General features: G+C 49.6%; 11 protein-coding genes across 11 annotated transcripts; 8 read left to right on the plus strand and 3 right to left on the minus strand.

The window, feature by feature from the left end:
• Nucleotides 1–129: 129 nt before the first annotated feature.
• N7519_011553 (WD40 repeat domain-containing protein) lies at nucleotides 130–1411 on the plus strand (the record flags this gene model as incomplete). Its single annotated transcript, XM_057298326.1, has 4 exons — nucleotides 130–170; nucleotides 231–396; nucleotides 454–1101; nucleotides 1157–1411. The coding sequence occupies 4 exons, from the start codon at nucleotides 130–132 to the stop codon at nucleotides 1409–1411; spliced, it is 1110 nt and encodes a 369-aa protein (XP_057146208.1).
• Nucleotides 1412–1914: 503 nt separating this feature from the next.
• N7519_011554 (thioredoxin domain-containing protein) lies at nucleotides 1915–4443 on the plus strand (the record flags this gene model as incomplete). Its single annotated transcript, XM_057298327.1, has 4 exons — nucleotides 1915–2010; nucleotides 2063–2180; nucleotides 2232–3743; nucleotides 3803–4443. The coding sequence occupies 4 exons, from the start codon at nucleotides 1915–1917 to the stop codon at nucleotides 4441–4443; spliced, it is 2367 nt and encodes a 788-aa protein (XP_057146209.1).
• Nucleotides 4444–6037: 1594 nt separating this feature from the next.
• On the plus strand, nucleotides 6038–7003 carry N7519_011555 (CAP domain-containing protein; the record flags this gene model as incomplete). The annotated part of the gene is made up of 2 exons (XM_057298328.1): nucleotides 6038–6606; nucleotides 6658–7003. The coding sequence occupies 2 exons, from the start codon at nucleotides 6038–6040 to the stop codon at nucleotides 7001–7003; spliced, it is 915 nt and encodes a 304-aa protein (XP_057146210.1).
• Nucleotides 7004–8548: 1545 nt separating this feature from the next.
• Nucleotides 8549–11779, plus strand: N7519_011556 (choline/carnitine O-acyltransferase; the record flags this gene model as incomplete). The annotated part of the gene is made up of 5 exons (XM_057298329.1): nucleotides 8549–8954; nucleotides 9008–9037; nucleotides 9090–11033; nucleotides 11098–11192; nucleotides 11579–11779. The coding sequence occupies 5 exons, from the start codon at nucleotides 8549–8551 to the stop codon at nucleotides 11777–11779; spliced, it is 2676 nt and encodes an 891-aa protein (XP_057146211.1).
• Nucleotides 11780–11815: 36 nt separating this feature from the next.
• Nucleotides 11816–14150, plus strand: N7519_011557 (putative succinyl-CoA synthetase subunit alpha; the record flags this gene model as incomplete). Its single annotated transcript, XM_057298330.1, has 8 exons — nucleotides 11816–11971; nucleotides 12038–12181; nucleotides 12254–12636; nucleotides 12701–12911; nucleotides 12965–13569; nucleotides 13615–13649; nucleotides 13712–14004; nucleotides 14064–14150. The coding sequence occupies 8 exons, from the start codon at nucleotides 11816–11818 to the stop codon at nucleotides 14148–14150; spliced, it is 1914 nt and encodes a 637-aa protein (XP_057146212.1).
• Nucleotides 14151–16678: 2528 nt separating this feature from the next.
• N7519_011558 (RTA1 domain-containing protein) lies at nucleotides 16679–17588 on the minus strand (the record flags this gene model as incomplete). The annotated part of the gene is made up of 3 exons (XM_057298331.1): nucleotides 16679–16757; nucleotides 16814–17303; nucleotides 17372–17588. The coding sequence occupies 3 exons, from the start codon at nucleotides 17586–17588 to the stop codon at nucleotides 16679–16681; spliced, it is 786 nt and encodes a 261-aa protein (XP_057146213.1).
• A 1073-nt stretch (nucleotides 17589–18661) lies between these two features.
• Nucleotides 18662–19156, minus strand: N7519_011559 (uncharacterized protein; the record flags this gene model as incomplete). Its single annotated transcript, XM_057298332.1, has 1 exon — nucleotides 18662–19156. The coding sequence occupies one exon, from the start codon at nucleotides 19154–19156 to the stop codon at nucleotides 18662–18664; it is 495 nt and encodes a 164-aa protein (XP_057146214.1).
• Nucleotides 19157–19783: 627 nt separating this feature from the next.
• N7519_011560 (uncharacterized protein) lies at nucleotides 19784–20359 on the plus strand (the record flags this gene model as incomplete). The annotated part of the gene is made up of 1 exon (XM_057298333.1): nucleotides 19784–20359. The coding sequence occupies one exon, from the start codon at nucleotides 19784–19786 to the stop codon at nucleotides 20357–20359; it is 576 nt and encodes a 191-aa protein (XP_057146215.1).
• A 664-nt stretch (nucleotides 20360–21023) lies between these two features.
• On the minus strand, nucleotides 21024–21363 carry N7519_011561 (SUMO family protein SMT3; the record flags this gene model as incomplete). The annotated part of the gene is made up of 2 exons (XM_057298334.1): nucleotides 21024–21083; nucleotides 21154–21363. 2 exons carry the CDS (start codon nucleotides 21361–21363, stop codon nucleotides 21024–21026), a joined length of 270 nt encoding a protein of 89 aa, XP_057146216.1.
• Nucleotides 21364–21963: 600 nt separating this feature from the next.
• Nucleotides 21964–22218, plus strand: N7519_011562 (uncharacterized protein; the record flags this gene model as incomplete). Its single annotated transcript, XM_057298335.1, has 2 exons — nucleotides 21964–21985; nucleotides 22040–22218. The coding sequence occupies 2 exons, from the start codon at nucleotides 21964–21966 to the stop codon at nucleotides 22216–22218; spliced, it is 201 nt and encodes a 66-aa protein (XP_057146217.1).
• A 393-nt stretch (nucleotides 22219–22611) lies between these two features.
• N7519_011563 (nucleoporin Nup84/Nup107 family protein) lies at nucleotides 22612–26019 on the plus strand (the record flags this gene model as incomplete). Its single annotated transcript, XM_057298336.1, has 6 exons — nucleotides 22612–22656; nucleotides 22711–22972; nucleotides 23022–25043; nucleotides 25098–25404; nucleotides 25456–25583; nucleotides 25637–26019. 6 exons carry the CDS (start codon nucleotides 22612–22614, stop codon nucleotides 26017–26019), a joined length of 3147 nt encoding a protein of 1048 aa, XP_057146218.1.
• Nucleotides 26020–26576: the final 557 nt, after the last annotated feature.

Consider the following 26576-nt stretch of genomic DNA (forward strand, 5'->3'; position numbering starts at 1 on the left):
GAGGATACGGGCTACGGTGGACGACGTAAGCTCAGATAGCAATTTTGGAGTTGGCGGGGGAGAAGTTGATGGGGAAAAATGAGAGCTGCTCTTTACGTTTGACTTGACTTTTTAGAGACTTGAGACACGATGACGACATCTTCAAACCGAGATCATTTCTTTCAGACATCGTGAGTTGAAACAAATCTTTGGTCTTTGAACCGAAAAGTGTTAATTGACATTCCTCACAGTGCATCTTTGGATGAGCAAAAGCGGAAAGATGCAAAGTCCCAGAACACCAATGGCAACCCTATTCGACTGCAGGCCAAGATCCTAGCAGCTCATCCAGACCCCTGGAATACTGGCTCAATCTATGTCGCGCAAAGCAATGGCACTGTGAGAAGGATCATCCTTGCCGTAAGTGCATATGTAATCTCGAAACTGTCTCAATCTGAAGTTCTCACAACTCTACAGACAGGAGAAACAGCTAGGGCATTTACAGGTCCTATGGCCCCCCTGACTAGTCTTTGTTTGAGTCCCGATGGCAAGCTCCTGTTTGCCGGTTGCTGGGACAAAGCTATTTGGAGCTGGGACACGGCCACGGGCCAGCCGCGCCAGAAATACGAAGGCCATGCCGATTTTGTTCGATCAGTCACCAGTGCAAGACTACTAGGGGACGACCTGCTCATCTCTGGTGGTGCCGATGCGCAAGTCCTGGTGTTCAATATCGCAAGTGGTGAGCGGTTGGAGACCTTCAAGGGCCACTCTCGCGGCATTCAGGACCTTGTCCTTGACCCAGAATCGGAGGGCACCCAACCGATCGTATTTACCGCAGGAAGTGACCGAGAGATTCGCCAGTTCAGTATTTTTGGTGGGGGAAGTACTACTGACCCTCTCCTTCCACATGACACTAGTGTCTACAAGCTCTTTTTCGATAATGACGGTGATCTCTGGACTGCTTCGGCTGACAAGACTGCCAAGTGCTTGGTTCGACAGGATGGATGGAAGGCCAATCTGACCCTACAGCATCCTGACTTTGTCCGTGATGTTGTCGTCTATGAAACTGGAGGCTGGGTCGTGACTGCCTGTCGGGACGAGGAGGTTAGAGTATGGAACCGGTCGGTAAGGGTTTTTCTCTTTTTCGGTCTGTCTATGGCATATATGCTGATTAAAACAGACCGGAGCACTCCATCATACTTTCTCTGGCCACTTCGAAGAGGTCACTGGGCTTGTGCTTGTAGGGTCAACCATTGTCAGCGTGGGAATTGACGCGACTATTCGCCAATGGTCCCTTCGACCTGATGAACTTCAGAAAGCAGTGGAACTTGCAAAGAAGCCCACAGAAGAGGAGAAGGAGCAGGAAAAGCCAGCCGAATCAATGCTAACAGCGGAGGAAGAGGCAGAGTTGGCAGAGCTAATGGGAGACGATTAGATGATGTGATACCCTATTATGTTTTGAGCATGTGTAAACCTAGCAGAGACATGTACAGTGCACCGAATACCATACAATATAGACTACAAAACTGTCCACAATATACAATGTTCCTGCAACTGCATAGTATATATCACGTGACATTCCTGATGCAGCCATGACGCACAGGGCCGATCTCCCGCGACCTCGACCTTCGCCTCGACTCCCCCGCCTAAATGGCGCTGGCCCGCACACGACTTTATCCTTCAAGACACGCTCTAACCCGCTTCAACACGCCCCAACCCGTTACAACCCGGCCCATTTGTCTCCTATTTAAGAGATACTATTTGTGCAGCCATCTATACCCCATCAAGACTTGATCGCACGTGGGGTAGCTTCTAAACTTCCAAGGTCGGGTGTCGAGGTACGTACTACCTATTGGAACCTGCAAGTAACCCCCCTTGGGCCTCGGGTTGACGGACGTCTAATCTCCGACCAGCAAAAGTATTAGAAATCCAGTCACAATGGCCGCCTCGATTAACCACTCACATCCGCGTCATGATGTACCAGACACAGGTCCAAAAATGGTCAATCGCTTGCACCAAAGCAAATCCCCTTATGTGAGAGACGTGCTACCTTGATATAAATTGCAACATGCTCACGGAACAACAGGTCCGAGGACATATGAATAACCCGGTAGCATGGCAAGTCTGGGATTTAGAAGCTATGGAGCTTGCCAAGAAGCACAATCGTTTGATCTTTCTTAGTATCGGTTACTCCGCATGTCATTGTAGGTCCCAACCACTCTAAGTGAGGGTATCGGTATTCTAATCTTGTCTAGGGTGCCATGTCATGGAAAAAGAATCGTTCATGTCATCAGAGGTGGCCTCGATTCTGAACGAATCGTTCGTCCCGATCAAGGTTGATCGCGAAGAGCGACCTGATATCGACGACGTCTACATGAATTATGTCCAGGCCACAACTGGTTCTGGTGGCTGGCCCTTGAATGTGTTTTTGACTCCTAACCTTGAGCCCGTGTTTGGTGGCACTTACTGGCAAGGCCCAAATTCAACCACATTTAGGGGCCCCGAGGCAATCGGATTTGTGGAGATTTTAGAAAAACTGAGGGATGTCTGGCAGACACAACAGCAACGTTGTCTCGACAGCGCTAAAGAAATTACCAAACAATTGAGGGAGTTTGCCGAGGAAGGGACGCACACGCAGCAAGGTGACCGGGATAATGATAAGGACGAGGAGATGGATATTGAGCTTCTAGAAGAAGCGTATCAGCATTTCGCATCTCGATACGACTCGGTTAATGGCGGGTTTGGCCGCGCACCCAAATTTCCTACCCCGTCCAACCTCAGCTTCCTACTCCGGCTCGGTGCCTACCCGACCCAGGTCATGGATGTTGTGGGGCACGATGAGTGCGAACAAGCAACCGCGATGGCTGTCACGACGCTAGTGAATATGGCTCGTGGCGGAATTCGGGACCACATCGGCCACGGATTCGCACGGTACAGCGTGACGGCGGACTGGGGTCTCCCCCATTTCGAGAAGATGCTTTATGACCAGGCACAGCTATTGGATGTCTATGTGGACGCTTTCCGGCTCACTCATGACCCCGAGCTTTTAGGCGCTGTCTATGATCTGTCTGCCTACTTGACGAGCGCCCCGATACAGTCGCCCACCGGAGGGTTCTTTTCCTCGGAAGACGCCGACAGTTACCCTCATCCAAATGATACCGAAAAGCGGGAGGGTGCCTTTTATGTCTGGTCGTTGAAGGAACTCACTTCAGTCCTCGGCCCTCGGGATGCTCCAGTTTGCGCCAAACACTGGGGTGTTCTCCCTGACGGCAACGTTCCACCCGAGTACGACCCACATGATGAGTTCATGAACCAAAACGTGTTGTCCATCCGTGCGACGCCGAGCAAACTTGCTAAAGACTTTGGTCTTAGCGAGGAAGAAGTGGTTAAGATTATCAAATCGTCAAAGCAAAAGTTGCACGATCACCGCGAACGGACACGTGGGCGGCCAGACCTGGATGACAAGATTATCGTGGCCTGGAATGGATTGGCGATCGGTGCGCTTGCCAAGTGTAGTGTTCTGTTTGAGGAGATCGAGAGCTCGAAGGCTGTGCATTGCCGCGAAGCGGCAGCACGAGCAATCGGCTTCATCAAGGACAAGCTCTTCGACAAAGCCACGGGACAGCTGTGGCGCATTTACCGCGATGGAAATCGCGGAGACATCCCGGGTTTCGCCGACGACTATGCATATTTGGCTAGCGGGCTGCTCGACATGTATGACGCTACTTACGACGACAGCTATCTTCAGTTTGCTGAGCGACTGCAAAGTGAGTGAATAACCCCCTTGCTTTTAACAGGATTTAAATGGCTAACTTGGTGATTCTAGAGTACCTCAATGAATACTTCTTGGCCCAGAGTGGCTCTACAGCTGCCGGATACTACAGTACACCTTCCGTCACCACCCCTGGCATGCCTGGACCGCTCCTCCGTTTGAAGACCGGCACCGAGTCAGCAACACCTTCGGTAAACGGAGTTATTGCGCGTAATCTACTGCGCCTATCCGCCCTGCTCGGGGATGAGAGTTACCGGACCTTGGCCCGGCAGACGTGCAACACCTTCGCGGTAGAGATCATCCAGCACCCCTTCCTGTTCGTAGGAATGCTGGACGTGATCGTGGGCCTTCAGATTGGTACTCGCACGGTGACGGGTGTGTTCTCCACCGTCGATGTCTCCTCGATTCCTGATCCACGTGGCGACTCTCCCCTCAGTCGGAATGATGAGCCCGTGTCGGCACTCGACCTAATCCGGCGACGGGTACGGGCCGAGGCCGGCGTGGCCGTGTCCTCGTCTATCGTAGTCACTTCAATTGTCGACATTCGCCCCTCACACCTGAAAGACTTTGTGGGGAATCAGTCCTTCTGGCTTAAATCCCGAAATGTGCTCTTTCAAGATTTAAAGGCCGCTGAGCCGGCCAAGAACTATTTGATGGTTTGTGAGACTGGGCGATGCCAAATTATTGATCTCTAGGCGAGCGCTATGAGTTTTTGCAATCAGTTTTCTTTCGATATTAATATCAGGAGTGTTTTGTGGCGTTCTTTGACGTTTGGTTGGGTATTGCACGCTTTACGTTTTACGTTTTACATTATTCCAGAGCGGACCCCTGCCGTCCTTCTAGACTGTGGACCCTGGGCTCAAATGCCGAAAAGGTGGATGTGCATGTTGAAGACTAGAATCTACCGACGGAATACGGAGTACTCCGTACTAGTACAGCCTCAGCCGAGGTGATCATACAGGTAGAACCAAAAATATGATCCATGGATGTTTTGGACTTTCCCCCCTAGAATGTATACGCGCCCTGTCCCACCACAACCCGTGGATGCTGCGCCAAAGGGCGTCTTGCTCTGATTGGTTGTACCAGCCATGATATTGGTTTTGCTCTTCCGCTATCATGACGATCTATGGCAAAATATTGGAAACGGCCTGAAACTCAAAAGCCCAAACAAAAAGAGACAGTTCTGATTTTGATGTCGGGTACTCCGGAGAATACTTTGATCCCGTTTTAAATGAGTGGCTGAAACGAGGTTGATTGATTTAATCTATGTCAGATCCGCCCGTTCAGACTACCGAATTGGCCTCTAAGCCAAGTTTCTTAGCGGGATAAGCGGGTGTGCAAGTGGGGATGTTTGTTTTTCTAAGAGCTCTTGTGATTGGCTGTTAAAGCTACGAGTGGATACTACCAAAGTTTGAAACTGTGCCTAAGGGGCTTCTTAATGTCCCCTGGCTTCGATCACACAAAGATCTCGATTTGAGTCTTTTCACGGCAGTACCGTAGTACGGAGTACGGAGTACTCCATACTGCTTTTGACGTGAATCCCACGGTACTTTTAATTACTTTATTTCCCTTGTCGCTTCTGATTAGCAGTACGGAGTACGGAGTACGTACGACGGAGTATATACTCCATAATATACTCCATAATGGTCCAGACGATACATCCAGGGGACACATCACACATCATACCCTAATTCTTAATTTCATCGTTTTTCTATTGCCTTTTAATATATCCATATCCTTAATACTTTAAACGAGATTACAGAAATCTTGGAAAATATTTGCTTATCCAAAATCACCAGCCTCATATCAGTGTATCTAGGGCTTGGAATGTATGTTGTACTACACAACGTGCCACACTGAGGTATGTTCAAATCTCAAGAGGCTGGAAATTGTCAAAAGGAAAGAGAATAAGTACAGGAGAAAGCCATTGAAATTGTTCAAATAGAATAATTTATAAAATAATTACAGCCTTTGTGCCTCCAAGTTCATTTGGACTTCATTTAAAATTAATATCCTCCCTACTCGCACGGGCCCACTCCTCCTCATCTCCCCTTTCTACATTATTTACATTATCCTCCTCTTTCCTCTCCCTTCCTCTCCATCCAATCTTTTCAGCCTGCATCTTATCTTTCTTTCACTCCTTGAAGAAAGAAGGTGTTTCGAGGCCTGCCATTCATTTATCTCCCCAACGTACACACTCCTTTGTCAACGCAGTCGATCTGCTTGACCCCAATCCCGACTCTCTCTTAACAAACTTCCTGGAGAAGTTTCTTTATCTTCAATCCCAAAATGCGTTCTGCTGTCATCCTTGCCGCCTTGGCGGTCGGCACCTGTGCCAGGGTTATTGAGAAGGAAGTTTATGTGACCGAGTGGACTACCACCACCGTCACCGAGACTGTCACCCAGTGGCCCACCAACGCCCCTAGCACTGCTGTTTTGGTCAAGCAGGACCCCACCAAGCCCGCCAACGCTGCCATTCACACTGCCGACATTTCCAAGAAGACCACCGTCGAGTCCGTCCCTCCTGCGGCACCTACTCCTGCTCCAGAGGTTGAGCCTGCTGAACCCAGCAGCGCGACCACCTGGTCTTCCACCTGGTCCTCGGCCACCGAAGCTGAAATCCAGCCTGTGACCTCCTCTGCTACCTCCTCGGCTGCCCCCGTCGCGACCTCTTCGGCAACCTCGACCACCGCCGCTGCCACTGCCGCTCCCAGTGCTGCCAACTCCTACCAGGAGTCCGTCCTGCACTACCACAACATTCACCGCAGCGACCACTCTGCCAGCGCTTTGACCTGGTCCGATGACCTTGCGCAAGCTGCCCACACACTCGCCTCGCGTTGCGTGTACGGACATGACACGTAAGTATTCCTCCATTTTGTTTTGGAAAACAACCGTACTAACGTTACTAGTTCCATTCCTGCCGCCAGCGGATCCTACGGTCAGAACATCGCATACGGCTACGATGAGGCGCAGGTTGGCGAGAAGATCATCAGCCAGATGATGTACACCGATGAGGAGCCATACTTCGCCAGCCTCTATGGTCAGGCCAGTCCTGATATGTCCAACTTCTCTAAGTGGGGCCACTTCACTCAGATCGTCTGGAAGGGCACCTCGCACGTTGGTTGCGCTACCGTTAGCTGCTCTGACTTGAAGAATGCTGGTGGCGCCGCCCCCTTCACTGTCTGCAACTATGGCACCCCCGGTAACTATGCCGGCGAGTATGCCGACAACGTCTTGAAGCCCAACAGCGCATAAACGTCTTGGGATATACGGAGCTGTTGATTTGGGAATGCCACATCGGATATTTGTTCTTGTGTCGGCGATCTAAACCCATTGATCATGTTCTTCCAAATAACATTTCTCCCCCATTCGCTTTGCGCCATGCGGAATTGTCTTCTTGTCTTTACCCTTCTTCATCATTTGCATGTCCTGCCTCGATCGGTGACCCATACTGTATGTATGCAAGCGTGCTTTGTCCCCCTACTTTGGAGGACTCATGGCAATGCAGATATTATTGTTCCATTGTGAATATTCTTTTGACTCCTTGTCTTCCGCCACTGCGTTGCGGTTCATCCTGTGGATAACAAAATCTCTGGCGTCAATTTTCTTTTCCTTTTGCGAGCGTGATGTACCGTGTATAACTCCAGCGTATCATGAATTTTTCCTCGACATCCTTACCCCACAGAATCGTAGAATTTCTATTGTAGTGTAGGTGTAGTTCTTGTAGTTATATGTTTTTAGCTCCATGATGCTGCGTTCACGTGACCAGAAGCTCCCCCCCGCATGACCGGTCCCTTCGCCCGAAACGTCATTCGGCCACGAAGTGAGAGAGCCCCAAACCGATATACTTCAAAATTCCAAGAACTTCTGTGTCGGGTACACGGTAGACGACTTCCTCCGTCCCGAGATTCCTCTCTTTATCTTTATGAAACAGTTCGACCTTAATCTCTCAACCTCAACGGATTTCAAGCTTTCTTTGTACATCCTTATTCCGAGCCAAGATATCTGCAACAACGTGCAGGGTTGATTGACATTAACCTTGGAAGTAAGTTCTTAGCCTGGTCTATGCCATCCTATCATTTCCCTTTTAATTACCCCCCACGGGGTGAGGGGCATCCCCCCAAGACAAAGCCATTTCATCCCTATCCTTCATGGAACCAGCTCGAGGTGTGATAGTCTACACGTTGCAAACTCTCAGAGTCTCCCATAATATTTGAAGAGTCGCTGTAGGGCCCATGGGCTACTTGTCTACGGGGGGGTTCTTTCTTGGCAATTTGACATCTGACAAGCGGCACAGCGAAACTCATCCGTTTCTCCGGCGCTATCATTCCGTTCTTCCACCGTATCATCCGGTCACACCAACCCACATCTCGGGGTTGCATACTATTTGTGCTCTTGTACAGTGCTCTGTAAGTACCTTGCTTAATCTATGGCCAATTTCCTTTTCCCCTTAAGGTCCGAGCCGGATCCACACCCGTCGGGATCACTCTATAATCCTCACGCCCATATAAAATTATCCTGCTCTCTTCTTGTCTCTTGCCACCCCGAGTTTCTCTCTAATCTCTGCATGATATCTATCTTGTGACTTTCATATATTCCCAAATATCTTATCTTTATCCCCTTGTCACTTGCCCATCTATCTGCATCTGCACATGACATAGTCTCAATGCCATCATACTGCCTCCAAGACTGCCACTACTTCTATCGCACAGCCCTACGTCTCCTTTCAATTCCCACATTCCTCGCTAGTCGCTACGCCTGATTTTATCTTCTCCTGAGAGGTTGAACACATCTAATATCATGTCTTACTCCTCAATGGCAGTTCGATTCTTCACAGCCCCCAAACCACTCGGTGATTCCATGGACGCCGAGACAAGCAAAAAGTCTGGGTCCGACCCCCAAGGTCATACGGTCATGAGACCAAATGTCTCTACTGACCACCCCTCGTCTGAGGTTGCTGAGCTCCTCAAGCCTAAGAGCCAGGGCTTGACTTTTGCAAACCAGGATTCACTGCCTAAGCTTCCTATCCCCGACCTGGAGGATACTTGTCGCAGGTACATAGATACCCTGAAGGGCTTGCAGAGCGTGCGTGATCATGAAGAGACGAAGGCTGCTGTTCGGGACTTTTTAAAGAACGATGGTCCTCTTTTGCAAGAACGGCTTAAGACTTATGCTGGTTCAAAGACGAGCTATATCGAGCAATTTTGTAAGTCTATTCAGGGTCAAGCATGGGATGCGATGTCAGCTGATCATTTCTAGGGTATGATTCCTACTTGAATTTTGATAATCGTGAGTTGGATTCCCTTGTTTGACCTATTTTGCACGCAGCTAACAATCGCAGCTGTTGTTTTGAACCTCAACCCATTTTTCCTTTTGGAGGACGACCCAACTCCCGCCAGAAATCACCAGGTGACTCGAGCTGCGTCACTGGCGGTTTCGGCATTGGCATTTGTTCGAGCTGTGCGTCGAGAGGAGTTGCCTCCTGATACCGTACGAGGAACGCCTCTTTGCATGTATCAGTACTCGCGCCTTTTTGGAACGGCACGTTTGCCTACCGATAATGGCTGTGTAATTAGCCAGGACCCCTCGGCTAAACACATGGTTGTTATGTGTCGGGGGCAGTTCTACTGGTTTGACGTCTTGGATGACAACAGCGATTTGATCATGACTGAGAAGGATATCTCGCTTAACCTGCAGGCAATCATTGAGGATGCGGCTCAAACTCCGATTCATGAGGCTGCGAAGGGTGCTTTGGGTGTACTCAGCACTGAGAATCGGAAAGTTTGGTCGGGGCTACGTGATATCATGACCAAAGATTCCAGATCTAACAACGCGGAGTGTTTGAACATTGTCGATACCGCGCTTTTTGTCTTATGCCTTGACATCACTGAGCCATCCACCACGGCCGAGCTTTGTGCTAACATGCTTTGTGGGACAAGCGAAGTCGTCAAAGGTGTCCAAGTTGGAACCTGCACCAACCGGTGGTACGACAAGCTGCAAATAATCGTCTGCAAGAACGGCAGTGCCGGTATCAACTTCGAGCATACCGGCGTGGATGGTCACACGGTGCTACGTTTTGCCAGCGACGTGTACACCGACACCATTCTCCGCTTCGCAAAGACCATCAACGGTCAATCCCCAAGCCTATGGGCAACCAGCAGCCCCGACCCAGCGAAGCGGGACCCGCAAAGTTTCGGGAACGTCAGCACGACACCGCGCAAGCTAGAATGGGACATGACACCCGAGCTTAACATTGCGCTCCGCTTCGCCGAATCCCACCTTTCCGATCTGCTCTGCCAGCACGAATTCCAAGTCCTGGACTTCGAAGGCTTTGGCAAGAACTTCATAACCTCAATGGGCTTCTCTCCGGATGCATTCATCCAGATGGCCTTCCAGGCCGCCTACTACGGCCTCTACGGTCGAGTCGAGAACACCTACGAACCAGCCATGACAAAGATGTTCCTGCACGGACGCACGGAAGCCATCCGCACCGTAACGCCCGAATCCATAGACTTTGTCACAGCATTCTGGGGCGAGAACGCCGCCGACCAGAAGGTCGACGCCCTCCGCGCCGCATGCCAAAAGCACACGGCCGCCACCAAGGAATGCTCGAAGGGCCAAGGCCCGGATCGTCACCTCTACGCCCTCTACTGTCTCTGGCAGCGCTCCTTCGACGAAGGCCTCTTCCCAGACACCAGCTCAACAGGCGGGTACTCCAGCCCTGGGGAAACGCAATCCCAAACCCAAAGCCAGGGCCCCGACTCACCGAAACCCTCTTCCTCCTCCCCTTCAGACGACGGCCTCTCCTCACCGGGAAGCAGCACACGCGCCTACCGTACAACCTCGACACCGACACCCGCGATCTTCGCCGACGCCGGCTGGGACAAGATCAACAACACCGTGTTGTCGACCTCGAACTGCGGAAACCCGTGTCTACGACACTTCGGCTTCGGCCCTACATCCGCCGACGGCTTCGGTATCGGCTACATTATCAAGGACGAGTCGATCTCGATCTGCGCGAGCTCCAAGCACAGACAGACAGCCCGTCTTATGCACACGCTTGAGTCGTATCTGTTTGAGATTCGAAAGTTGTTGCGCGCGACGAATCGCAAGACGATGAGTCCGCGCACTAGTCGGGCGAGAGAGACCGAGGCGCTTGCGGAGAGCTTGCAGTCTGAGTCGCATCGGCGCGGTCGACTTGTAAGAGGTGGGGGTGCGCAGGGTGCTGAGACGCCCACTTCGGCTGCTGATAGTAGCTTTATGGAGGATGATGGAATGGGAGGATGTAAGTCTTTTCGACCTTTTGGTACCTTTTGTTGCGGCTCTTTTGCTAACTGTTATCTTACTAGATGGCTTCTTTGATGCTGGTATGCTTCTTCACGCGCTTAAGGGTCTCAATGCGGAACGGGAACAACGCGGCGAGAAGCCTGCTAGGCGCAGGTTTGTGGGGAAGAAGCTTCATCTCAATGAATATTGATTGCAGGGTTGGGCGCACCTTCCCGGTGGATATGATGCCGGGACTTCAGGGGGGAAGGCGCGACCCATGGGGCCCGCTTTCCCAGGCTGCTAATGGGGAGGGCCCTCGGACAGGAGTGGAAGGGCGTTGTATCTAGTTGAATTAGAATACGAAGCATGAATTTATATTTACTATATCTGTTTCATTCTCATCCAAAAAGGGGTCTCTGAAGATGCGGAGTATAAAAAGCTTGGAAGGACTTCCTCGGCAATTGTGGGGAAACCTCCGACACCGGATTAGCCGACTTGGCTCAATAGCCTTCTTGACATATCTGATTTTGAAATTGTTGTATATAATTCATTCCTCAACTATAGAAGTGCAGTGCCAACCTGCATGTGTATTCCAACCTCAACACCATGACTCTGCACGCCCTGCCAAAACGGGCGCCCCGGTTACGGGCCTCTCTAACAAGGCACTTCACAACCACCCCCCCGCACCGCCAGTTATGCGGACACTCTACCAAACCTCAAGATTGGCGCTCATACGAGAGTATTATTCCAGGGATTTACAGGTAGTTATTCCTGTTTGTTTTGAATCAGACGGGTCCCGCAATGGAATACCGTGTAATGCTAATCTCCACCACAGGAAGACAGGCGACTGCCAATGTCAAGGAGTCTCTTGAATGGGGCACTAAAATCGTGGGAGGCGTGAAGCCTGGCGTTGAAGGCGAACACCTAGGCCTACCAGTCTTCCCATCTGTCAAAGCGGTATGAGTATTCTGATTGTTCGCTCGTTGGGAGATGTAATTCGACCCGTTAGCTAATGACCACCAGGCTCAAGAACGGGCAAAGCCGGATGCATCTGCGATCTATGTCCCAGGAAATCAGACCGCAAAAGCCATCGAAGAAGCCATCGAAGCGGAGATTCCACTCGTCGTAGCCGTGGCAGAACACGTGCCGATCCACGATATCCTTCGGGTATGTAGAATTGCGGTTAATCGCTAATCGTGCTTGGAGAGTTGAAGTGTCTTTTCATTAACAGTATTACAGATCCATTCCATGCTACAAACGCAATCCAAGACCCGTCTGGTAGGTGCGAACTGCCCAGGCATTATATCCGCCATTGGCAAGTGCCGAATCGGCTTCCAGCCGTTGCCTTGCTTTGCACCGGGCGATGTCGGCATTGTGGCTAAGTCTGGGACACTGAGTTATGAGACTGTTGCGTCGACGACTCGGGCGGGACTTGGTCAGAGTCTTTGTATCAGTATGGGCGGGGACGTGCTGGCTGGCACGAACTTTGTCGATGCTCTCAATCTCTTTGAGAATGATCCTGATACTCGGGGTATTATCTTGGTTGGTGAGATTGGGGGTACGGCGGAGATGGATGCCGCTGAGTGGATAAAGGATTATCGAAGGAGGACTGTGGATCCCAAGTAAGTTATGGTGCCTTTTGTTCTTTTTTATCGAGGTTCTTTGAATGCAATGCTGATTGGGTAGGCCCATTATGGCGCTTGTTGGGGGGTTTGAAGCACCCCCTGGCCGGATTATGGGACATGCCGGTGCCTGGGCTGCGCCTGGGGAACCAGATGCGCAAACTAAGTATCAAGCGCTTGAACGTGCTGGCGCGGTCATGGTTAACCACCCTGAGAAGTTCGGCGAAGGTATGAAGGCTTTGTTTGCTAACCAGTCTAGCCGGCCGGGTACAAGTGTGAGTGTGCTTCTTCACACAACCGATCTTGAGGTATACTGACATGCGCACAGCAAATATCCGGTACTAGTTCACAAAAACGTGGCTTTCATACTATGAGACGAGTTACGCCAATCTCGAGACCGACAGCTGGGCACAAGCGTAGTCTGTACATCAAGCAGTTCCAGGCATTTGATATCCTCAGACAGAAGTCGATCCCTGTCAATGAGTCGGCTTCCAGCTCTGATAGTTCTATTTCTGTTTCGATTACAGTCGACAGAACAGCTTTGTCGCCATGCATCATTGCCTCGTCAACTTCCGAGTCTAACCCAGCTCAGTCGCAGAAATTTCCATTCCCTTACACTCAGACCGGGTTCGGAAGCTCCATCATTGCTGCTGTTGCCTCGCATTTGGGTCTTCCAGCCTCTGCCCACAAGCAGCTTGCAGGCTTTGTACAAGCCCTTTGGGAAATTTACAACGAAAAGGAGGCCTTTACGCTGGAGACGCAGATTGCCATCTCTGCTGATGGTACTTTGGAGGTCCACGGTGCACGTTTCGGCTTTGACGATGCTGCATTCCGCAGCTCAGGCCGACAGGAAGATATCCACAAACTTCGGGATACAGCCGAAGAGGTTGCGGAGGAGGTTGAAGCCGAAAAGGATGGAATTGTTTACGTCAAGTATGTGTAAACATGTGGTTTATTTGTATCTCCGCTGACATACAGTAGGTTGGAAGGTGAAGGCAGCATTGGCACACTTGGTATGTATTCTGGTCTATATGTCGTTGAAAGTAAAAAGACGTTTGCTCACAACATCGGATAGTCAATGGAGCCGGCCTTGCCATGAACACGGTCGACGCTCTTACTATCCACGGCGGCCACTGCGCGAACTTCCTTGACACTGGTGGCAAGGCTACGTCGGAGACTGTCAAGGCGTCATTTCGCGTAATTTGCTCGGACGCGCGCGTCAAAGCTGTCTTCGTCAATATTTTTGGCGGACTGACTCGCTGCGATATGATTGCTGAGGGGATTATCTTGGCTTTCCGAGATTTGAATATGAAGGTTCCAGTCGTTGTGAGGCTGCGAGGTACAAATGAGGAACTGGGACAGAAGATGGTAAGTATTGATCTGATTATCCGCTACCAGTGCCTAGTTGCTAACTCGAATGTTGGTAGATTGCGGAAAGTGGCCTTCCTTTGCATGCATTTGATGGATTTGAGGAGGCTGCGAAGAAGGTCATCGCGTTGGCTCAGGGTCAATAGATGCTTACACTTTGTGGTTATACTAGATATACTAGATAGGACATGTCTGCATACATAGGCGTCTGTTTCAATCTGATCGACTTTCGTGTAAAGAAAGGGCAAGGTAATAGGCGGTTGAAGGCCTATAACACCAGAGCCAAGGATCACTGTGTTGTCTTGATTCATTGCAGAATTGTCGTTCACAACATCAGCTGGCGTCCCGTTGAGGCCTGAAAATAGGGATCGGGAAATTGACGAAAATATATCCATTTGATTGGGGAAAGTCGGAAAGCAAAGTTGGATAAGCTGGGAGAAACAAAGAAAGTTACTATGCTTGGGCCTCAGGTGTTGAAGCGGGGATTTATAATGTCTGTACCTATAGCACCTGGGTGTTGATTATAGATGCAGAGTTCTATACAGCATTTATGTTGAGAATAATAGTATTAAAAGTACTATGAATAAAAATTCCAATCTTGTATGCCGTAGAAAGTAGTGAATTAAATTGTCTAATCTTCCACATTTGACTACTAGACAGCCTAAAGAGCAGCGAGAGCTACCTAGGTAGATCATCGGGTGTATCACAGCGGAAGGATGCCCAAGGCAATGCAGGAAGCAGAGCCTTCTTCTCAGAAACGTATTGCAATTATCGCTGCGGCAGCGTATCCCAGACGTACAGTTTGCTTCCGAAGCAACGGAGAACCGGGCATTGAGGCAAAAGTCCGAGATATAAAGGACCTTCACCCGGTCACCACTCGGCTTAGGGAACAGGCCCACGGTAAACAGCGGGCTGGTGTGAGGCTGTGGGCAGAACTTCTTCAGAGAATGGCAGATGTACTGCCCGTCTAGACCCTCGAGATCAACCAGAGCCAGCACCTCCAGACAGCGCCAAAGGCAAATTGATCAAGGCCGGGATCAAATTCCCATACGAAGATAACGATACTAGTGGGATCTATGCTTCTATTTTCTTAAAGACAGTTGATAGCTCTTTTGCATGATTTTTAACATAAACACTCTATACCGAAAAAGCTAGTCTCTGCCATTAATGACTGAGACCCATCCCTTTAAACCCCGAAAAATGTCCTTCGTGAATAAAAACGAGATCTTACTATAAAGCTAGTACCATGGAGATGAAAGTATAGATGTTATTTAATCGTGTTCATGACTCACCCTGAGAACCGTTGAAGAATTATTTCTTTTCGGGATAACACCACAAGTTTTTCCAACCATACCAGCATCCCCAGCCGTATGCGTTACAGCATGAGTCACTTGGAATATCAGGAAGATTAGGGCGGTACTGAGCAGAGTTCAGCACTTTACATTGCGCACCAATGGAATGCTTCTTGGTCGTTGCTTTCAGAACGCCTCCGTCGTCCCACTTAGATCTGATTTCGTAGTCATACCAGCCACACCCACCCCACTGGCAGTCCATTGACTTGTGCTCCTGGTCTCATTGCTTACAGCTGGCAGCGAAGGATCCAACGGCCAGAATGGTAGGGACGAGCAGGCTTGGTAGATGCATTATGTATGAAGTCCGGAGTAGGTTTCCTTGGCCTTTGCATGTAACTGTAAATTCAGTATCAGAAAGATTGAACCTGTCATAAAATCAAAAAGGGCGACTTACCGGGGGCTAGTGTTCAATATTAGGCAGAGGATAGAGTAGGTAACGAAGAGAAGATTCCACTTTGGCTCGGTGAGAACTTGGAAGGCATTTATAACTTTACTCGGTCAATCCTTCTGCGAGCTTCCCTTGATAATGCTAATGCACACATGTTCTGCATCACATCGATAGTTATGGGTGCAGGTCACAATCCAGTGCTGTGTAACCAGAATATGCAAATAAACTGCAATATATCGATAGTTGCGCAGATCAGCCTCTAGTCCTGTGTAGATCTCGCCAAAACCGCGGGTTGGGTTCTTGCCTACATATGTTGTATTCCGTATGTTGTATGTAGAGTGTGAAAAAGAGCCCTTGCTTGCTGGCACAGTGGCTTAACCTAATCAGGGTCATCTTAGCAGTCAGTGTTCAATACGGGTGCCATTTTCTATGGTATTTCCTAGCTTCTGTGATCCGCCCCATGTTGATCCCCTCCACAATTATGAAGCTATCACCCTGTGCTGTTAAATACTCAGTAGGACCCTGAGCGCCCTCATAGCACCCCGATCTGGGAAATCGGGACCGCGGCCTAAAATCCGGTATATACACCGACATATGTAGGTAAGGATACATACTCAGCTAACCAGAACTATACTTGCCGAGTTGTTGGATCCATAAACATAAAAGACCATGTTTCCTCAAAATACCACCTGGGCAAATGGCAGTTTAACCTCACCAGAATCAAACAAGTTCCCGATATTTGCGTCGTGGCTGTGGCTCCAGTAAAATAGAGCCCTTCACATCTTTCACTTCCTTCACTGATCCGGTGTAATCCCCACGCATTTGCGGAAAGAAATACCCAGGAGGCGTGATACACATGGCTATCACAGCGACAGCGCACATTCTAGCATCCGTCAGCACTTTCCAATGCCTAGCAACTCCGTCAAAATTCGACTTACATCGACTCAAGGATAGTAAAATCAAGTTCGTCCTGCATTATAGGGTTTTTCCACCCACCGGCCATTTCCGCAATACTGGACACTCCACTATCAGTACCTCGCAGATATCAAATATTTAGCCAATGACTTACCGATAGACGCAACGGACATAAGTTGTCACAAATGCCACAAAGATACCCCAGAAGAATACCCAGAAATTGCGACTGTTCCAGACTTTCCGGGCCTCAACCGACAATCCATCTTTCGGGGCATTCTTTATACGAAGAAGAAAATGGCCCGACATCGCCGCAAACACCGTCAAGGTAACAACTTGCCAAACAATCCCGGCCATCATGACATCGCTGCCAATATCACTGGCTTTGGATGTCTCAGCTGCTGCCGCAAGGCCACCGCCAGCGCCTTGAAGAATCAACGAAATGACATCGCAGGTGACAAAGATGTAAGGATACCACTTCGCCCTCAGTGTCGAGTATTCTTGGCCCAGAACATTCACTCCATGTTTCAGTGTCAGGTATATGGCTGCCGACCAGAAAGCTGGTGCCAGTGTCAAAGTGCAAATCTGCGTCTTAAAGCCGGCGGATGAGTATGGGTTTTTGTTGAGTAATATACGACCAAAATAGCCTATTTGTTTTGTCAGTTCTCTCCGGGACAGTCAACCTGTCGTTCCTACGGGGTTGCAGTTTACTTACCAATAACCTCAGTCAAAGAACCGAGAATCACGGCAATACTAAAAGACCACAGGCGCCATCTGATCATCTGACCGAGCTGGATCAGAGAACAAACACCGAATATTAAACAGAATTCAATGCTGAACACAAGATCGGGCGCGTAGCCGTAGATAGTGCCCTCAACTGGGCATTGAGGAGTCACCTCCGTGCATTTGGCTACAGCGCGGATTTCAACCATGATTCTGGCATAGAGGGAAGTCAATATGATCGGATGTACTCCGTATAGAGGTCATGAAGTGAAGTTAGCTTCTTTGTTCCCTTCATATTCCTGTGTGTCAAAGAAAGATATATATAGACATATATCTTTCTTTGAGAGACTATGTTGCCTATGTTTCTCGGCCACGACATATCAGTTTCGCATTCAAGCCATGGTCGCAGCTTTGCAGGGTAATCTTTATTTGATACTCACTAGACTAGTCCAAAACACTCAATGCATACAACTAGCTTGTTCGTTTTCCGCCACATAGTTAAAACTCCTATTTACCCTGCGATCTAGACCCTGTCAACTAACTGGTACAATGGTAAAGCCTTGCAATTGTATGCGAAGATCTGTGGAGCATCCGATGTGTCAGTGCGTACACCTTTTCTTTCTGTTATAGCCGATTCAGGCCAGATGAGGCGCAAATTTAAGGATTTCAAACCTGCCAGAGATGTAGCTATACCGATATGGCTCCACACCACACAGAAAACCTAAACTGAAATCAGTGGTAAAGCCCGATCATAGTTCTATGCTCATGATGCTTTTGCTCCTTCATAGACCAGGGCAAATGGCCTTGCCTGTGTTAGAATCCTTGTTTTAGTGTTACAGCTTCACGCCTCGGGGCCGGGGTCGGAGATCCTTTGTGCTGAGTAGCGTTCAACGAAACAATTATGTGACTCCGTTACTTTCCAAAGTAATAATTTAGTTACTAATGCAATATGAGCTGAAGATACCCTAGATGACAAATATCTCGTACATTGTGATATAAAAAGCCATGTCCCACTAGTTCAACGGCTGCTGCTCTCGGATGAACCAAGCCGATCATACTTGAGTCTATCAAGGGAACCTGTGTAATCTGAGACTTTGTACCTACATATACAGCATGATGTAATGTGTATTGTGGACGGTATTATGTATATGCTTTCCTATTAATATCCCCATCTTCCCGTCCTATAAACGAAACCTCAGCAGCCCCAGACAGGATCAGGAACAAGCCTCGCGTCATCCAATTTCTATATCAATAATAAGCATTAGATTGATAGCCCAAAGTTTTAAATAACAAAGTAAATTAAATATAGTGACTCACATTCTTGCTCGACTGGACGAAGAAGGAAGACCGCATCAAGTGATGGATCCGAAGGATGGGCCGCCAACTCATTATCCTCCCCAGCTGCTACCACCAGTGGAGTCCCCTCGGGGTGGAAGATGAAGGTCCCGTCATCATTCTGAATGGCTTTGAAAAGCTGTGCGTTGTTTCCAAGGGTGTCCACTTCGCAGGGATGTTCCTTCGGGCATGAGAGCATCCCCTGGGTGTAAACGTTCTGTATGAGGAAGTCGGGACCGGAGGCGACTAGACGCCAGTGCTCGGCGTGTTTGTCTTCCGGGTGTACCAACTCGACCCGATGCTTAACACCGATGGAGTTTTGGATTCCCCAAACATCTCCAGAGCGTGGGGATACGATTGCGTACACTCCGTTGTTTTTCAAGGCCATGGTTTGGCTGAACAAGCTGGCCAGCGCGGCGAGGGAGGCAATGACGTGCTTCATGCTGTAATTTGGATATGGTCAATTCGATGGAAAAGAACGATAATGGTACCTGGGTAGAGGGAAACCTCAGGGGCGCAGAGAGGATTTATAGACAGGTACTCCGTAGAAGGCTGAAGTATAAAAATGTTACTGATCAGATTTCCCAATGCTTTATGCATTTTGCTACTCCTATTGCCATATTACTTCTTCTGATGCAGGTTTGCCAGTAGTTTGACGCTCCATATAACCACCGACCTGGGAAAATGATCTATACGCCGGTTTTTTATGCTAGCTTCAGGTGCTTCCGACGTAAGGGGTCGAATGTGGGGTTAGTATGTACGGAATAGTATAAGTACATTGAAGACTTATGAATTCATTTTAAAAAAATGTTCTACTATCCCTGAAATAAAAATAGAAAGGATAATAGACTTGATGCCTGACAATCCTGAGGCAGAAAGCCGAACCAGAAAGGTCTAGCCCTTCTTTTTTCTCCACGATCGACCAGGAATGCCACCGGCACTGACGCCATTAGTTCTATTTCTATCTCAAGCACACATCTCCCTTAAATTGACCTGTATACTTAATCCTCTTATTGACCATTAACCCTCCTGTATATTTATTGCCCGTTACACCCGAACCACGTGAGCCATGTCTGATCCAAGCGCCGAGCTCACATCCACACTCCGCGGCCTATCCATAGGTGAAAAGGGCCCAGTGCAAGACATTCCCCGACCAAAGGTGGAAAAACTCCCAACAGCAGCCGCAACCTCAACCCCCAAATCCAACCCCAAAATACCCCGCAAACCCGTTGCAGATTCCTGGGAAGACGAAGCGGACCTCTCCGCCTCGGAAGGCGAGGACGCGAAGCCCCGCGACGAAGACGCTACCCCAGTGCTTTCGCCAACCATCAGCGCTGAGGGTCCTCTAGGTCCCCCGCCGACACCTATCTCCCCGCAGACGTCCAACCCGTGGATGGCGAGAGCTGCTTCTCCTGCTTCGGCGCGGGAACCTCCTGCCCGTCGCCCGGAGAAGCAGACTGCTGTTGCGGAGCGGATGATTGCCGGTGCGCTGGGGATCCGTGCCCCGAAGCGGACGGAGCAGCAGCGCGCTTACGATCGCTCGATTAAGGAGCAGGAGATTCGGAGGCGGAATCGCGAGCGTGAGGAGAAGGCTAAGGCTAAAGAGGAGGAGGAGAAAATGAAGGCTTCTATTTGGAACAGTTAGTGGATTTGGGGGAAATTTTGGTTATGTTAGGCTATTGGCTCTTTGTATATCTGTATATATTGTCGAATTGGACCTGTTTATAATATGCCCGCTCTCTGCGCGGTGGCTTATCATGCGCGAATGGACAGGTTACTTCATGTGGTTCCTTGGACTTAACTGGCCCATGATAACGCGTTGCTCGCGGCGACCATGGTGATAAGGAATGTAGTGAGTACCTAGGTATAGCTCGAGGCACAACCCTGCATTGAGACCCCAATAAGCTATTTAATGTAACGAACGAGACAAGCTATTGCGACATTTGCACTCCCAGGAAAAGAATGTCCTTATTTGTTTGGCAAGCCCTAGCTTCTCGGTCCTATATTCAAATACAAAGTCTAGAACCAAAATTAGACTATGTCTACGATATGCGGCCGTCTTGACCTTGAGGGAAATTTAGTAAAGCGCAAGCACCCTCAAAGTCTGGAGAAGACTAGGTGACCTTTGATAATCATCATTCATAAGAGAAAAGAAAAAGCAGTATGAACGCCGCCCCTTCACCCATGGGCCATCAATGAGGATCCTCTATCCACTGCTGGACATCAGCCCTAGTGTATCCCCCCCCCCCCTTGTCGCCCTAGCAGCCTCGGTTCCGTGGAGGAGTGCGACTCTACCATGCAGAGCTCGTCTAGCAACCTCCGATCTGCTCCTGGTGAACTTCCAAGGTGTCACCGTCCGCCATATCAAGCTATTTTCAGTTAGTTTAAAAGTTCGTAGACATCAATGGGTGGCAAAAAAGAGAAGGGGGATAGCCGTACAGTCTCGGGCGAATCTTCAGGGCGAACCCGGGTGCCGTCAAAAAGGAACCGAACAGTTGACATTTGCTTTCCTTGGCGTTCGCAGAAGGCATCCATGAGCTTCTTCAGCTGCGTTGTGCGCTTGATCTTGAAGAAAACTTCGTTGTTGTTATCGGTCACCTTGATGTTCAGGTGCTCGGTGGCAGGAGCCGCGCCTTCTTTGTCGGACATTATGAATGACTTTGTGGTCTGGCTTTCGTTAAACGGCTACTTCTCGTGGAGAACAGAATGGCAACGAGGCAGAATGCTTACAACGGTAGAAGCGAGTTCGGGAATCTCTTCGAGCGGGGCTTTGAATTATGCCTAAAGGTTTCAAAGAGGGTTAGATCATGATTTCAATGCCATTTCAGGGAGGAACTGAAGTATGAGGTACTCACCTAGAATACGAAAGCTCGAGATAGCGAAGGTTGTGGGAACGGTGAGGTTAGAAGAGAGAGGAAGAAGAGAGATCAGCGGCGGCGGCAGAATATCACACTCGCCCACGGTCTGAAGGCGGAGAATCTATTTTGCGTTTGGTTGTCCTATCACTTTCGTCACTTCCAAGGAACAGTGTGTCTACAACGCTTTGTACGGAGTACAGTCTTTGATAATTGCATTATGGTATGGAAATTATCACTGTGAACATATTGGCTATATGCTAAGACCCTGATAGGGTAATTTAAAGCAAGATCTGTCACACGATCAACCCTGCCATCCGCGTGCTGTATGTATCCATATCCTGAAAGCATCCATTTAGAGTGGTTTTGCCCAAGGTGCTAGCTCTTACTGACAATGGAACAGTGCGCCATTCAAGGTATTTTCCAATTCATAGCATGTTCACCCATGAACAAAGCCTAACCGAAGCTAGATTGCTTGCAGAAAAACTCCTTCAATGAGGACAAATGCCAGACACAAATTGATGCACTGTATGAATGCTGCAATGCCTTCTACCAAGAGCGAGGTGACCAGGCATCTACTGTCAGCTGTCCCAAAGCAAATTTGCTGCGGTTGAAGATGAAGCAACGTGCTCAAGCAGCAAAGCAATGAGGCTACTACATTTCTAAATCTTTATAAGTGACCCATGTCGAAAATGGAGGATGTCACAATTCCCTTGCGGTCTGAGTTTCCATCTGGAGGAAACCAGGCTAATTGAAGAACTGCATTTATTATAAGACAATCGTGAGCACGCAAAGAGGCCTCATGGACCTGTACGAAAATTGAGTTTTCATACCGAGACTCTAATGAAAGCCTATAGACATTAGAGAAGAAAAGAAAAGAAGGAGAGAAGGGCGCGGGCGAAAATTCGTAGAAATAGCTGCTGGTGTTGCCGCTAGTCCTTTTTTGGGGTTAGTCTGGCAACGCGAAAACCAAAAGAGACAAACACAACTTATTCCTCAAGAGCTCCTCTCTCTCTTCTCCCTTCTAACCAAGTCTCCCATCATGGCGCCTTTAACTCGATCGGCCGCTGGGGCCTCATTCACACAGGTGTGTTCATTCCTTTTGCTCTCTGCTTTTTGTTATCTCCTAATCCTTTCATAGGTTGCCCAGCCGCATAGGCAAAACGAGGTCATCAACATTGACGACGATTCGCAACAATCTTTCGATGAGGATGAAGAATTGGAGGACGAGGAACAAATTTCGGAAGATCAATCTGAAGATCAATCGGAAGACCAATCGGAAGACCAAGATGAGGACATGGACGAAGATATGGATGGCGACACCGTCTCGGAGACTGGGTCCGATGTTTCTGATCCTGAGCCCTCTATGCAGTCTACCTTTGGCGCATCGGGCAAGTATCAAGGTCGGCTCAAAATCCACTTTTAGATCGCATTTGCTAAATTCTAATCCAGACGCCCCATTGTTCACCGCCGCAGGCGCCCAGGAAGCACTGCACCCCCTTCGCCGGACGGCTGACCGCGTCACTCGCCAGATCGAAGCATTCGCCGATAAGCTGGATCAGTTCAAACGCGACAATTCAACCGACGATTTCAACAGCGCCCAGGCAGCTTATAAGCTTGTGCAGAGCTACCGCGACATTGCGAACAATGCGATTAAGGAAATCGAGACCCAGCAGACCGTGGACCGAACAAAGACAGGCCTTCGGTCGAGCGGGTCGCAAGTCACCAGAAATTACGAGGAAATACGCCGATTGCAACTTGAGGCCGACACTTGGCGCCTCCTGCTGAACCTGATCAGCATTGACGACCCCTCCAGCCGGGCCAGTTACAAGGCAGGACGACAGACAGCTTTCCAAAACCTTCACCGCTACTCAAGCGATCGCGAGATCTGGGAAGAGTTCCTCAATGCCGACCAATATGGACTTGAGTGCGTGGTTGCCATGCGGTGGTTGGAGGAGACCTCGAAGACAGGAAGCCAGGAGTTTGATACCCTGATCACGGAAATGGAGGAGCAATCTCGAAGCGGCCAAGGATTGTTCACAACCGGATGGCTTCATACCAAGGAATCGATCAAGGGCCACAAACGTTTGCGCGCCTGGCCACAACCTCTCGAGCCCAATGACCCGGGAATCTCGCGCTCGCTTTTGAGCAAAGATGAACAGAAACCGCTAGTTACTCAACTCGACCCCGATGCTCTCACTCGTCAGAAACACAGTCTAGAAAAGGAGGACGAATTCTTCGAGCGCGCCACTTGGATAACTTGCTGGAAGATGCTCAGACAGGGCGAGAACTGGACTAAGATTCGTGAGTGGGCAGAGGGTCGTCTGGAAGGATGGAGGGCTGTCAGCTTGTGCGGTTCTAGTGTGGATCCCGAGTCGGCAAGTTCTCGATACCCATCTGACGATGGCCACACCCGCTTGATGAACAGTCGAGCCCACGATTCATGGCGTACCGCTTGCTCTGCGCTAACACGCGATCCCAATACCGATGAATTCCAACGAGCGGTCTACGCTCTGCTTGCTGGCGAAACCGACGCTGCAGCTAGTGTCTGCCGCAGCTGGGACGACTTCCTCTACGTGTACTTCAACCGTGTCGTGCTCTCACGCTATCAGGGATTTTGCAAGCAATTCCAGCGGAAACTCAGCCACTCCCCCAACACCCCTGTGGCATTCAAGCCGGAACCCGCTGGGCACGCAGAACTCCAAAAGTTCCTTGTCTATCTCAAGGGTAACGACCGGGTCAGCGGCGAAGCGCGTAATCCGTTCCGCAACATCCAGGCCACGATTCTCAGCAAAGGTTACGATACATTCTTCACTTCTCTGGCTCACGCTGTATCTCAAGTCAGCGCTGATAAATACGGGAATACTTCTGTTATCCCAGAGATCGTGCGCAAGCCAGTAGATGAATCTTTCCTCATAGCTGCCGATGACGAAGAAGCTCTCAGAATTGCAGCTCATGTTTACGTCGTGGCCAGTGCGAGGGGCTACGCTCGCGTGGATGCCCATTTCGTTGAAACGGCGTCGGTGATCGTGGCTGGACATATTGCCAACCTGGAGGACAGAGGTCTATTCCATCTTGTCCCACTTTACGTATCACTCCTTCCCGCGCCAATGGGACACGAAGTTCTATCCAAGATCCTCATTGAAATTGTTGACCCGCAAGAGAAAGTACGGCAAGTTCGGCTCGCACGGAAACATCATATTGACATGGAAACTGTTCTTGATGTTCAATGGGCGTGGGTGAAGGAGCATGTCTCTGCGGTTGATCATTCTAGAGGGGTCACTGGTTATTCGAGAGTGTTGCGACGACCTGACGGTTCCCGAGCATTGGTGTCACCCAAGACCGATTTGATTGGGACTTCCGTCGCTCCGGAAGATGACAGGATGATTCGCAGTCTAGAGTGGCTTCGCTACGTAGATGGACAGTGGGATAAGATTTGCGATCTTGGATCCTGGCTGTATCGCAAATTCTTCCGTATGTTTCTGACCCTCCTGTTGTTGAGAACCCGGCCGAACTGACTTTTACTAGTTGCTGATAAGCTTGCCGCTGCTCGCGAGTTGAGTTTCCGTCTTCGATTGGCTGATATCTCAATTGAAAAATTCGGATCCGATATCATTTCGATGCCTCCGCAAGAGGCACACACCGAGGCAACTACGCCAACTAGCCCCACCAAGTCAAAGAGAAACAGCCTCCACCGGCGAAGTCTTTCCGGCTCCAACAACATTGCCCTAGTCTCGGCATACTACAAGGCTCATAGGGTTCTAGATCTGGAGGGTTTGGCTATCGGATTTGATGCCGTGGAGCAATTTGCACAGGTGCACGAGCAGATGTCCAAGTGAGTTCACCCTTTTCTGCTTCATCTCATTGCCAAAGCTAATCGATCCAGGACCAAACGCCGACGCGACTCGGGCACCTTGAAGGGCATGGATCAAGACATGAACGAATGCATCACCATGTTAGAAGAGTGCGTTGGAGTAGTGGTCGTTGAAGACTGGCTACCCACATCTACCGATGGTATGTACTTGATGTCGCGGCATTGAAATCTCGAGACTAATCCGTTCCTACAGCCGAGGAAGAAGAAGACTTCGAACACATTCGGACGACCTACATTCCAGAGCTGCTTCTTGATTGGCACAACGCCTTGTACTACGCCAGCCACACCCTCGAGCGGCACGACCTGTTGACCTCCTGCATGGTTGTGTCTATCTGGGCTGCAAACTACGAGCACATCACTCGCGCCTTTACAAAGTCACGTCGCATGGCCGAGCTTGTCGATGTGCTCGCTTTGTCAAGCAAGGCCCTGGTCATCCGGGACTCCAGCCAGCGCCGGTCCCCAATGGACCACACTACTTTCGAAAAAGGCCAGGAACTGAAGATCTGGGATGTCACGATCTCGGAAGAAGAAAAGAAGAGGCTTGGGATCGTATCGTCCGCAGACCGGGAGCAGTAGATCTAGCGGCGATTTGTTCTGTGTACATTAGCATGGGATTTGAGTGGATTTGAGTTTTAACGGCGGGCTTCTGATATGAATGAAACTGGATCAAACATGGATGGAGGATAGGTTACTTCATTTTACTACAGCTACCACATGTCAATAGGACATCTACGAATACACCAACATCGTCTTTTGTCACACTAGCTTGTCGCGGTGATATATGCCCAAGGGTTGGGACCATTCTCGCGCTGGATGGTGGCTGCAAAGCAAAGCAGTGACTCCAGCGTTTGCGGGGGAAATGCATCGAGATACCATTGGTAGTATCTGCATAGACGAGATCGCGGTATGCACCGATGTTATCTGCAAGGAAGATTGGCGTTTGGAGATCGGAGCTGAGCATGTTGTACAACATAGGCCCACAGTCGAAGTTTAAGCTAAAGTGAGATCAAGTCACTGAAACACAGCTATGGACATATTCACCAAGAGGAAAGCAGTCATCTGGGGTGTCAGGAAGATGTACAGTGACATAAACCGCCAGATATCTACAGATAGGATACCTAGACCTTATGGGT

Source organism: Penicillium mononematosum, assembly GCF_028829835.1.
Source record: "Penicillium mononematosum strain IBT 11891 chromosome Unknown utg000005l:1.0-9366267.0:1.0-9372171.0, whole genome shotgun sequence".
NCBI classification, from domain to species: Eukaryota; Fungi; Ascomycota; class Eurotiomycetes; order Eurotiales; family Aspergillaceae; genus Penicillium; species Penicillium mononematosum.